The sequence below is a fragment of the Phoxinus phoxinus genome (assembly GCF_949152265.1).
Source record: "Phoxinus phoxinus genome assembly, chromosome: 1".
Lineage (NCBI taxonomy): Eukaryota > Metazoa > Chordata > Actinopteri > Cypriniformes > Leuciscidae > Phoxinus > Phoxinus phoxinus.
In genome coordinates, this window is record NC_136876.1 from 39,807,253 (window position 1) to 39,820,253 (window position 13,001).

Below are 13,001 nucleotides of genomic sequence, written 5' to 3' on the forward strand. Positions count from 1 at the left end.
CTCTCTCCTTTCGTCACACAGGGAACAGTGAGAATGGAGCCCAAGAGTAAAGGAGTCATTAACACACTTAATTGAAGAGGTGTTTAGATCCTGTATGGTTTGATTTGGTCTGATCAGACTGTGGGTTCTCATGTATCGCTATCTTTTTGTTGTTTTAAACGTGCTGGATGAAAGGGTCCTGTCAACCTGATATGCTGTTTGGACACAGTGCCTCTTATTGTAGTGGATTAGCCAGCCCCTTCCAAGTGTTCCTAGACAGACGATGGTTGAGTGACAGTTTGTTGAGGATAACAGTTATAAGAACAGGAAAAGAGATCTATATAACAGAACATATTTATTATCTATGTATTAAAACATGATGTATGAAGATTATAACTTATTTGCACAATTCAGTATCAGTATATTTTTTTTTTTACACATAACTTGTAGGAAACAATACAGATACAAGGCTGCTCTCATTTGCTTGTCATGCCCCATATTGTCAATAAGTGATTTAGAGTATGAAATATCCGTCATAGTGCTTTACATGTTTCAGGTTGACCCAATGAGCCGGATAAAAAAGGGTGCAGGATGAGACCACCGTAAAACGATATATACTGCTTACTGAGCCCCCTACCACAAGCTGCTCAAAAGTGATATTTTCTATATTTGACCACTAAAACTTTAGCTCAGGGGTGTTAAGGGTAAGGAACAAAAGTATTAACTGTATTAACCATCATGCTTAAAAGTCTTCATACTGTCTGCTGTTTTGCTTTTTTTTTAATGCTGAACAACTTTCATACAAAAACTACCTGCACTTTAATTATTTGAACCAAGACATCTTTTATACATATCTTTCTTTATAATCCAAATCTGATTTATGTCTTATTAAAGTGCAGTTCAATTATTAAAAGGCTACCGGTAGTTCTTCTCTGGTTAGATCTTTAGTTCCCTAGACTTTAATATCCAATATTTTACATACTACAGTAATACAGTACCTTTTTGCTCTAAGAATGACAGTATTGCTGGTGAGCAGGTGATAAACCAGTGATTTTCTTCAACTAGAGGTAGCTTGCATATAGGACAGCTTGCATATGGGTCATTCCTGTTATCCAGCCATTTGAAAACTATTTTAAAAAATATGTTTGCTTTTATAATGGGTTTTCAGACTTTCAGAAATATCAGGCACTTAAACCCTTTATAACAAATATCGTGCGCTACATTCTGAGTTCAGTTTGATTTAAACCTTTCAAAAAGATCCGTCGAAAACTTTGGCATATCACAGTCGATCACAAGACCAATCATTTGCATCAAACTTGTCATAATGCCTCATGACGGCAATTTTTGAATGCTTAAATGAGTGCAAGATTTCACAGTTATGGTAATAATTGTCAGACAATGTAAATTTCAGTCCGATCTTCACATAAAACTATTGTATGACTTCCGATGAATTAAATAGGCTACATTTATGGGACTTTTACCATTTTTTAAGTTGTAGAATGAAAAAGAAAAATGAGTGATTAATGTAATGAGTGAATGCCAATTTTTTTTTACGTTTTCAATTTTAAAGGGTTAGTTCAACCAAAAACGACATTACAAAGTCCTTCGTTCATCAAAATGAACACCGAAGAAGATATTTTTGATGAAATCCGAGAGCTTTCTGTCCCTCCATAGACTGCTACTTTTAAGGCCCAGAAAGTTAAAATAGTCCATGTGACTAGTGGTTCAACCTTAATGTTAAGAAGCGACGAGAATACTTTTAGTGTGCAATAAAAACAAAAATAACAACTTTATTCAACAATTTCTTCTCTTCTGTGTCAGTTTCTGACAGTGTCTTACGGGTTAGGGAACGACATGAGTGAACCAACCCTTTAACTAGTTTTGAGTTTAATCTTTCATCCAGTATGACATGAATGAAAATGCACGGCATAAGAGGAATGACCCTGATGGCGATTCGTTTATCGGTGCTTGTCAGGATCAGAACTTTAGGAAGTCTGTCACAGCAATCAGTCTTGGGCATGAATAACACTTGCTTCGAACTCAAGAGCTACAGGAACTGATTTCAGGATTGAGCGGAAAAAAACAGTGGGTTATCGAAGTCACAGATGTACACTTCATCTGTGGTCCTTAAAGACACTTAACCAAGTCAAAAGGAAGAGTGACCATCTCGTCTGTGAACAAAATCCGTTACAAACAATAATGGCAGCTCCTGCAGATCTGATCCTCCGTCTGTGATGAAGCCTCATCTCAGAAGTGTTGTTTTTGTTAAATCCAATAATAGATAGATGTTCAAAAAATATACCGCAAAACAATTCAGATGGTCCAGACGGCATGTGGACCTCGTGTGTTTTCTACAAGGTTCTCTCAATATATTTTGTCCCTATATGATCTGAGGTGTTACACCGAGAAAAGTTATGATATCTGTTTAAATGTAACGTACAGCTGTACCTGTCATGCTCTGCCTTGAATCACTGGAGCCCATACACATTTGTGCCAATGCTGTAAGTCACAATCACTGCACTGTACCCTCGCTTTCTCGCTGTTTGCCTTTTAAGAGTTTTATACTGTGCTGAACCTTGCGGAAGTAGGTACTTTTTCCTCATCCAGAGCATCAGTGCTTCATTTGGGTGTTTATGGTTGCCAAAGAGAGGTTAAATGAAAGTGAACTGAGTGTTGAATGTAGCGTTGACGGGAGAAGTCTGTTGTTACTGCCTCATAGCTGTCAAACCGTATGTCCTCACGACTCATGCCTACTGTACTATTCTAAAAATAAACCAAACTATAGTTTCTCCTTGTGCCTGTGAGTTTTTAAAGATTCTTCATACACATGCATAAGCTCAATGCAAATACAGTGGGCTCCAAAAGTCTGAGATTATATAAATTGTTCATGTACAATGAAAATGATTATGAATATCGGTATTTGGTGTATCCCTCTTTTGCTTTAATGACAGCAACTCCACAAGTGATGGTCATGTTTTCCAGCAGGATTTGAGAAGATCCAAAGAGTAGCTCGAGCTTCGACCAAAGAAAATAAATGATAGATCTCAGTCATTATGATCTGAAAGTGTGGTAGAGATTTTTTTAATTCAGAAAAGACAAGAATGTGCACATACATTAGCAGTTCTCCATAAATAGGAATAAACAGAAAAGCCAAAACAAAAACAAAACACTATAAAATGGGTTTTTAAAGCCGATCAGACAAAATCTCTCCATCGAAGAATCACACAACGTTCCCACCTTCCTCAAACAATCCAGAGTAGACGCCCTATTATAAAACATGCAATTCATATCAGTATCTAATCTACCCGATGTAATATTTTTCCTGTAACAAATCAAAGGTTGTATATATACACAATGGCTTTTGTGACTAGTTCTTTTCAGTCCCTCATCAGAAACTAACCAAAAGATATATTTACAGAACCTGCAATTTAATATTTTCACTATTATGCAGCAAGTCTATTTTTCGATATTTAATAACCAGTATTGCTCAGTATGTGAAAAAGCAAAAGCAACAGGTGAAGACAAATAAACCCCCTTAAATCTATAACAGTCATTGAAATTTCTAAGAAAAAAAGAAAAGAAAAAGCAAATAATACAAAAATCAAATGGAACAACAAAATATCACATAAAAGCAAATCCCTTTTACTTACACCAGTGGAGTTACAGATATTCAGAACCGCATCAAGCACAAAACAGCAGGAAAAGGCACGGTTCCTGTCGGTGCTGCTTGCGTTGAGAAATTGCACTATATATTGCATCTAATACACTGTACAGATCTCTGCATGGACAGAGAATTCACAGAGGCATCACTAAAACATTAGCAAAGCATGGTGGTCTGTTTAATATTAATATCAAGAAGAGGCTTCATCAGCTTTCTGAAATGAGTGTTAGAGGCATGTGCCACAAAAACGTTTAGAACTGACAGAAAAGGAAAGGCTTCCCTATAGAACTGCATTTATAGAAATAATATCTACCAATTGCTCAAATTTTTTTTCCCTTACATTTTCACATTCATTCAAGTAAAAGATCTCATATTTAAACAGTCAGGCATCAAAAAAAAAAAAAAGCACATTAATTTTGTTGACATGAAGAGAACCCTTTAGAAAAGCTTTTGAAATACGTGAATTGGTGGTTACAAATACCGATAATTATGTACTGTAGCTACAGAGTTAAGATCATTACTCTAATCCTTTCAGGACAAGCTCTCTCCTCCATGCCCTGTGGGTAAACGCATGTGCTCTGCCTCCACATGCTGTTGCAATGACACAGACAGAACAGAAGAGGGCGGCATAGCGCACAGGCCACAGCGCGGCCCCTCTAGTAGTAGAGAGGAGCGGATCGGTCGTCCATGATGCTTGGCCTGAAGTAGACCTCCAGGGAACGGTCACTAGATAGAGAAGGGGTGGAGAACAAACACGGTCAGTACGCCCCACATGTACACGGCCCGTGCTAGTGACCCACTGAACTCTACGACACCAAAACATCTTAAAGTCTACTGCACTTTGATTTGGGAAACAGAAGAAAACGTACTGCTGAAAGGCATACGGTGATTCATTTGACATGTACTTATGAACAGGCATCTGAAGGGTGTTTGGAGCGGGCATGCAAATGGAACAAGACATAGTTACTTCTGATAGAGGCATGCAAGAGTTAGATTCAGGGTTACCTCCAGCGCCAACACCATTTCCTGGCAACCTATGACCTCTCTGGCTGGTACGAACTACAGCTCATACACACAGACAAAAAAAAAAAGACAAAAAAAAAGCCAAGGACCAACCAGAGAGGCAGGTGGCGGCATGAGACGAAACAGTTGTGAAGCCCTACTGCCCCGTTTAAGCCGAGCAGCGAATGGGAGTCGAAAAACAAACCAAAGAATAATAGAAAGGGGATGATTGGTTTGGCTTAGCAGCGATGGAGGCAGGTGACTTACGGAGGTCCTGCAACACTCAGAACCGGGACAATTCAGGACCAAAACTGGAAGGTAAAGAGAGTCCAGGGGTTTGTACCTGAGACCGAGGCTATGCATGGCTACATTTCCACCGCATTCACATGACTGTTAGTGTTGCGTACGATGGCCGTACACTGAGCGTTTTCTTATGTTCGAAGATGAGTGCATAACGCACCTCTAGAAATGACATGGGTTCAAAATATAGTGCAAAATGAAAGCAGTTTGCATAGGAGGTACGATTAGTAAAGAGATGTGTATGGAAAAAAACAACGAAGAACTCTTGAAGAGCACATTTAAAATATCAAATCCCTTCGGTTCTTGAACTAAAACGCATGCTTAGAAAACTGACACACACACACAACTCAAATAGATCAGATCTTAGAAGGTAAAAGTAGAAGAAAAAAGGCGAGCAGGCAAGCACAGCCACAGGAATACACGGACAGGTCACTATTCATACAGACAACATCATGATGCACAAACACACAAACATTACGCTAGATTAGAACTGTGTGCTCTTCAGGTTCGTGAAATGTTGGATCACAGTCGGTCTCAAAGGACGGCAACATAACCTCGTCTGGATTTTATTTGTGGACGACCTTGTCTTGTCGGTATGTGGGTGCAAAGCCAAGAAATTGAATACTAAATTCAGGGTGCAAGATTAGCCGTTAAAATGGTTCATGCCATATCGATTGTCACTTTTTTTAATGAATTTTTTCAAATAATATATGAATATAAATAACACCATAAAAATATAAATAAATATCACAAAGTTATTTTCTGTTCAATGCAGAAAATTGTAAATTCAAGATGACAAATTAAAAATCATCAAAAGCTCATTCGAACAAATGTTTTATTAATATATAGATATTTATTTATTCTTTTCGTAAAAAGTCACCATACATTCAAGGTCAATGTTCACTATTTTCCTCCTCAGCATGCATATTGTGATTGTTACACTGATTTCTTGTGCATTTTTCCTAGTTCGTATATTTTCCAAGAAAAAAAAAGAAAGAAACAAAAGAAAACAAAAGAACATCAACACAGCGAGGACTACACCACAGCTCCAGAGGATCTGTCAGTCAGCATCCTAAAACTGCACGGAAACATACTACAATGGGAATGTTTTAAAGACATGGGCTGTTGGCACTTCAATATGGGCTCAGAATAGGCTAAAATGTATATATTCAACAATGTGATGCATAAATGCGTAACCCAATTGATATTCATAAAATAAAAGTTCACAAACTGACTTCATCAGCATTGTCCAATGTACTGAAATCTAACTCTCATTTGATTGGCTGAAGTGGATGTAAAAAATAAAAGATTCAAAATAAACCATTGCGTTACCAAAAAAAAAAAAAAAAGTTGATTTTGGTAAAGATAAAAAAAGTATGAAAAACAGCCCTACACTAATCCATCAATTCGTAAGCATCTAATTGGTGAACACACATGAATATTTAAGAATTGTATTTTGTGAATTGGGTCACACATTTGTGAATCATACGATCAAAATATTAATTATAATACTATTCTGATCCCATACTTTAAGGTGTCTGAGGCAGGATAATGGGGTATTTTTTTGGGGGGGGATAAGGGTTTCTGCTCAGAGCACTTTTCTTTCATGCATGTAGGGTGAGCGGACGCGTGCCGGTCCGGCCGATCGGCACAGTCCCACCCGAGTATTTTGAAGCTCATGCGACCTTCACTCTAGTTTCGTAGGTCCACTCTCATTTGGCACTTGTTTAATGAGGGAAATTTTCGATTTTCCTTCTAATCATTCCAATTTCATCAGTAAATCGGAGGAAAATCTAAGCTGCTGTTTGTTGCGGCACAAAGCGACACAGCCTCTGGACCAGAGGAGCACCAGGTAATACATGAGGGATTCACAAAACGCAAATGCTCTTCAAAAACACACACAGAGAGAGTACACTCTGCACAACTAAACCACAAAGAAGAAGAAAAAAACAAAACATTCCTCATTATGCATGAGGCTCCCATCACATCTGCTTAGAAAAAAGAAAAAAAAAAACACTCAGCAAGAGCTTCGCAATGAGGAGAGCTGCTCCAAAAGACTAAATTGGCTTTTGGCACTTTTTACATGAGGATGTCATTTTAGAAAACAACCACATAGCAAAACTTGTGCTCATGCATGAAAGACGGGAAGTGGTAAGCAGTCTCTTTGGAGTCCACATCGATGTCATAGCGGCGTCACTACAGGCGAATCAGAGTCCGTAAAGCAGCGAGACGAGCAGTTGGACTGCGTTCCGGTCGTTCTTCTCAGAGTTCCCCCCCGACCCACCACACGCGACCACCACTATCGCCCCGGCAAGACGCAGGGAGGAAGAGAGGACAGAAAGGAGGGATGAGACTGGCCCCTTCCATTGGAGGAGGAGTGTGTGGAGGCAGAGCTTAAGAGGGGGAGGGGCTAAGGGAAGTAGGGGCGTGGCCCCTGTGCTATCCGGATCTGTGTCTGATAGTCTGTCTGTGTTCACACTGTCGAAATCAATTTGCCATCGGAACTGTGGAACAAAGAGAGAAGGAAGCTTGCCAGGTCGGACACATTCAGAGAGAAATGAAGAAAAGACAAGACAGCCACAAATGGGCGGGAGTGAAGGCTGTCGGGGGCTTATTCCTTAACATGTCTAACATCAAACTAAACAGCCAACTTCAGTAATGAAATGTGCCATGGGACATTTGACAAAAAGATTAAAATTGGTAAAAGGTCAGGTCAAGTTTCATCTCAAAGATATCTTTCTGTTGCCAAAAAAATATTCGGCTTAAATACAATTTACAACAACAATCTTTTGACTTGGTAGTCAAATCGTGTTTACAGTAATGCACTTACATGTTACATTTATGAGGCAGGGCATTGCACTGGAAAACCTTTACAAAGGAAGGCTACACAACTTAGTTATTCACTCTATTAGGCTATTGTAACTCCCTTTATTTTGATCTTCCTCAGTTTTCACTTTCTCCACTTCAAATGGTCCGGAATGCTGCTGTAAGACTTTTGATCTCGGCCAAAAAAAAGAAGAAAAAAAGACCATAGTACACCAATCCTAGTCTCTCTTTATTGGCTCCCTGTTTATTTTAGGATCCAGTTTAAGATCGTGTTGTTTGTTTTTTAATGACCAGGCCCCATCTTACATGTTACAACAACAGTAAGTAAGTAAGTAAGTAAGTAAGTAAGTAAGTAAGTAAGTAAGTAAGTAAGTAAGTAATATTGCTAATGTATAACCAGAAGTTTATCCACTTGAAACTAGAGTTGTCAAAAAGTACCGACTTCGGTACCAAATTTCAAAATGTGACGATACCAGCATTTCCCTCTAGCATTTTGAGCGCTGTTGAACGGATTCTTAAACACCTCTGATTGGCCATTGTGTTGACGCGCTCAACATTTACAGTATGTCTCTGATTGGCCATTGTGTTGACGCGCTCAACATTTACAGTATGTCTCTGATTGGCCATTGTGTTGATGCGCTCAACATTTACAGCATGTCTGTGATTGGCCATTGTGTTGATGCACTCAACCTATATGTACTGAATGTGAATGGCTACTATGATCAACAATAACATTTTTGATGCTCTTCATCGAGCGCTTACACAGATACACACGGGAGCGTTTGAAAGCAGGCGTCTAATATCCCTAATATAGCATCCACTTACAGACGCCGCTTTCAAATGCTACCGTGTGTATCTGTGTAAGCGCTCGATGAAGAGTGTCAAAGACAACATGTTTTTGAAGCGTTGATCATTGTAGCCAATCAGAGACGGTGTATGTTGAGCGCGTCAACGCAATGGCCTATCAGAGGGGTTTAAGAATCCGTTCAACAGCGCTCAAAATGCTAGAGGAAAATGCTGGTATTGTCACATTTATTTTATTTTTATTTTTTAACCTGTTTCTATTGTAAGTGCATTATTGTACAGTTTTGGTTTGCTTTTATAAACTGCGGGATGATATTAAACTATAGTCTGCAGTCAACAGAAGTGAACCGAGTCTGTTGTTAATTGTCAACTCAACTAGAGGCTCCTAGAAACCATGACTTCAGGGCACACAGACTGCGAGCGGCTCTGATCCTGACCTTAATGGATCACACGCACAGTGAGGTTACAATGAGGTCAACAACGATGCATTTCACAATCCAACAGCTCGTTCACTCCACTCACGAAAAACAAACACACAGACACACAACCTTCTCGTGTCAAACCATTTACAATTCTCAGATAATACAGGGTTGGTCTCCCAACAAATATCAGCACTACATTGCACATTTAGCATAAGCAAGCAAGAGCTAAGAAAGGGAAATATTACAGATACTAACTACTATTCACTAACAAAGGTAAAATTAGCAGTATAGTTTTGGCATTTTGTGATAAAATCATAAGACTGATTCTTTATTAAGTGTTGTCATTTCTGTCCATTAAGAGCCGATCTTACCTTGGGGCAAACTGACTGTCATAATCCTCTAGCGCTGGCTGGAATTCGTAAAAACAACATTTCAGTGCGGCTTAGAAGCTTATTTCCAGCTTAGAAGGAAAATATCCAAGCGTGCATCAACACAGTGTATTAAAAGGACAGTTCGCACAAAAATACTAATCCTGTCATCATTTACTCGCTCTCAAATCGCTCCAAACGGAAGGATATATGCATTTTTCATAACGTTTCAATTGTATTTCCTACAATGAAAGCAGAATGTGACTTGTCAAGAATTGTCAAGCTCAAAAATAGACAAAGAGAACCATAAAAGTCTTCTGAAGCCACACAATAATTTTGGATTTTGTTATTCACTGAACACCTTCCGCTTTGCTGTTGGTCTCAAATGCAATTTAACAAACCCAAACCAAGCTTATTGGAGAAACGTACACGTCATGACATTTCTACAAAATGATATGTTGCTTCTTGAACGTTTCACGCAACTGTCAAAGTGAAATGTCCAGTGTGTGGCACAAATCGCATTTGAAAATAACATGCCGCCTACACTAAACCTAACCGATAGTGTTAACAAAAGCACATGTGAGATAAATAGTGTTCTTTGGTCGCGAAACGTGTTTTACGCGCTTCGCATCTAAAAATGCAATACCGAGCTACAGATCAAGTTATCTACATCCGAAAAGCCAAATTTATGAGGCTGATTATGTGACGCAAACATCAAAATGTAGTTTAGTTTACAATTTATGCACTAGGGAAAAAGTGTTTTGAGGTCATATTGTGCTGTGCAAGGAACGGCCCCAAAATTAGTGTTATTAAGTGATAATCTGCCCCTGTAATCATAATTTGTGTGAAAATAAATAAAAGTTGTTGGTGTTTTACCGCCACTAGCGTTCATTTCAGTGAATTTTATGTACAGGTACGTTTTTGAAAAAAATCTAATAAGAGGCACGTTTTGTCAATGAGCCTATGCTGAAGAATTCACAGTCAAAACTGTGGAACCAGAAGTGACGTGCCAAACCTGAATATGCAGAAACGTGAATTAAATCTGACAGATTTGTATTCATGTCCACAAATCATACGATTTACTTCCATCGCATTTTTCGGCCCTTTCGGTGTACAGAAAAGTGAAGCTCTTCAAAACAGCTTTCGTGTTCCGCAGAAGAGAGAAAGTCTTGTGCGTTTGAAACAACATGAGTAAATGATGACAGGAATTTCATTTTGGGATGAACTATCCTTTTAATATGAAAATCATGCACGTTAAGAGAGACCCACACCATTAGTAAGCTTTACAGAGCAGATTAAAGAAGAGGTGACATAAAGATTACACTTTGAGCAGAGTTTAAAGAGAATTACAGAGAAAAAAAATGTCCAAGAAAGGAGACTTCAGTAAGAGATTCCTGTCTAATGCTAATACGTATGTGTGTGTGTGTACCTGTGCAAAGCCTGCCATGCTGTAGGGACGTGGTCGAGTCTGTGTTAGGCTCTGTGCCAACAGTCGGGCAGTCAGACCATAGTCAGGCATGGGCAAAGACATGTCCTCTCGCTCCAGCAGGTTTCCTGTGCTGCTGCTCTTCCCATGGTGAAGACTACAGGATGAAGGTCAGTCAATCAGTCATCTTTACACCTCCCATTAACATGTGTTTGTGTTTCGTACCTGGATAGTTTTTCACTGGATTGCATTTACACCTTTATTCAAATGCCCCTCCAGCAGCTTATCATCGCAAAATGCAAATTGCCAGTTACACACACTAATCCTCAAAAGTTGGGTTTTGTAAAAAAAAAATATATATATATATATATTTATTTTTTTATTATTAGCAAGAATGCATTAAACTGATTTGAGTTTTTAATAATATATTAAAAAATACTTCAAAAAATGCTGTCAAATAAATTCAAAACAATACTAAATAAATGTATCAAGGTTTCCACAAACAAATATGAAGCAAACATTTTCAAAATTAATAAATGTTATGTTTTCCTTAAGCAGCAATGATTTCTGATGGATCATGTGACACTGAAGACTGGAGTAATGATGCTGAAAATTCAGATTTGTCTTCACATGAATAAAATACATTTTATAAAATACACAAATAGAAAACAGTACTTTTAAATTGTAATATTATTTCACAATATTAGAGTTTTTACTGATTTAAGATACAAAATAAAATGCAGCCTTGGCACATTTTAAAATGTGAAAAAAGTTCAGTAATTTAATGTTTCCTTTCTTTATAAACTCCTCAGTAAAGGATGTTAATAGTGATTAGAAGTGAAGAAACAGGAAGAAAAGTTTTCAAAGCGATTTTAAATGAGCCAAAAAAAGATTCCAAACATATTCCAGTGAAATCATTTGATTAATAATCAGATATTGTTGATTAAATCAGGCGATTTAATCAAAGCGCAAGAGAACAATATCCGTGTTTCAAATCGCCAGAAAAGAAAAAGAACAGCCCAAACCTGCATCCCACTACTCAGTCAGTTAAAGTGACATACAGTATGAGATTATTTTCTGTGTAACCCTGTATTCCTTACATTAAATGTGGTCAAAATCAATCCCAGACTTCCAAAATGCTTTTTCAGTGAACAGATTATGACGTGATATCTGTGCTGCATTTACAGCCTGGCTTTTAATGTGGTCAAGTGCTATCTGATCATGATCCGATCACCGAAAACGTACAGTATGTTATTACAAAATGTAAAGAGAGACTTACTTGACTTTTAACTTCTCGCCGTCACTCTCTGGCAGAACTCGAGTGTAGGAAAAAGGAAACCAGCCACGCCTGAGAGAAAAGAGCTTTTTTCTTTAGAAACTTTACGTCCATGACAGTGGATCAAACAAAATGTAAAGAAAAATCATTAGTGAGATATCTTTAACATCTCAACTTACTTAGAAAAATATTCTCCTACACACAAAAAAAGAGATTAAACGGAGAGAAAATGGAGACTTCAGATTATTCTCCTGAGAAAAAGACTCTAGTAATCAAATGTATCACTAACTATTTGAGTTTTATCTCTTAAGTCATTGTTTACTGCAAAAGATTTCAATAAATGCAAATATACAAGGAGTGAGAGAATGTAGAGGAACATGTCTAATGCCACTTTGCAGTCGCTTCTGGGCACTTTGAGATATTGTTGAGATCTCTTTTGAAACTCTAGAGAACACGCATGATATATTATTAGGCCTTTTTTCTCAGGAGAACAATCTGACATGAACAGTACAAGGGGCCCAGAAACCCTAGTGACGGTCCCAACGTCATCTGCAGTGCATGGGATGCGAGATTCATTTAAGACTTCATGTTTCCATTCAGCTCTGATGCCAATGTACAGTGTATATCATTGAGCGCTTACATCTTGTTTTTCTCATTCTCCCCATAGTGCCAGCCGTCCCGAGCCTCTGGCACCAGCAGGGTGATGATGTCGCCTTCGGCGAAGCTGAGCAGGGTGCCGTTGTCACCAGCGGCGTGGGAGAAAATGGCCTGTACGCGAGCGCGTCCATTCTTCTCCAGTCCAGCCGCCATAGAACTTGACCTAGGCAGAGTTCGTGTCTCTCCTACAGAGCGAACCAACTATTAATAATAATTCCTTCCATCATTTCTTTTATGGAGCTTTTCTCGAAATCAAAAGGACTTTATTTGCCCAAAAGGT

The 13,001-nt window shown here is 38.4% G+C and overlaps 2 protein-coding genes across 9 annotated transcripts in view; one reads left to right on the forward strand and one right to left on the reverse strand.

The window, feature by feature from the left end:
• aatka (apoptosis-associated tyrosine kinase a) overlaps positions 1 to 2,768 on the forward strand; it is a 54,513-nt gene extending 51,745 nt beyond the window's left edge. For all 3 annotated transcript variants that reach the window (XM_079637547.1, XM_079637548.1, XM_079637549.1), the window contains one exon: positions 22 to 2,768. In XM_079637547.1, the coding sequence (XP_079493673.1) occupies positions 22 to 50 (29 nt within the window). In that variant the 3' untranslated portion in view covers positions 51 to 2,768. The remainder of the gene's footprint in view (positions 1 to 21) is intronic.
• A 276-nt stretch (positions 2,769 to 3,044) lies between these two features.
• Positions 3,045 to 13,001, reverse strand: part of baiap2a (BAR/IMD domain containing adaptor protein 2a) — a 98,011-nt gene continuing 88,054 nt past the window's right edge. Inside the window, exons 10-15 of one of the 6 annotated variants that reach the window (XM_079637827.1) lie at positions 12,705 to 12,906; positions 12,068 to 12,136; positions 10,792 to 10,945; positions 9,366 to 9,403; positions 4,910 to 4,953; positions 3,045 to 4,366 (exon numbers count right to left, since the gene is read on the reverse strand). In XM_079637827.1, coding sequence (XP_079493953.1) covers positions 4,926 to 4,953; positions 9,366 to 9,403; positions 10,792 to 10,945; positions 12,068 to 12,136; positions 12,705 to 12,906 — 491 coding nt within the window. In that variant the 3' untranslated portion in view covers positions 3,045 to 4,366; positions 4,910 to 4,925. Of the gene's footprint in view, positions 4,367 to 4,909; positions 4,954 to 5,782; positions 7,447 to 9,365; positions 9,404 to 10,791; positions 10,946 to 12,067; positions 12,137 to 12,704; positions 12,907 to 13,001 lie in introns of those variants that run through there. The other 5 variants (XM_079637829.1, XM_079637826.1, XM_079637828.1 and 2 more) reach the window with 5 other exon arrangements.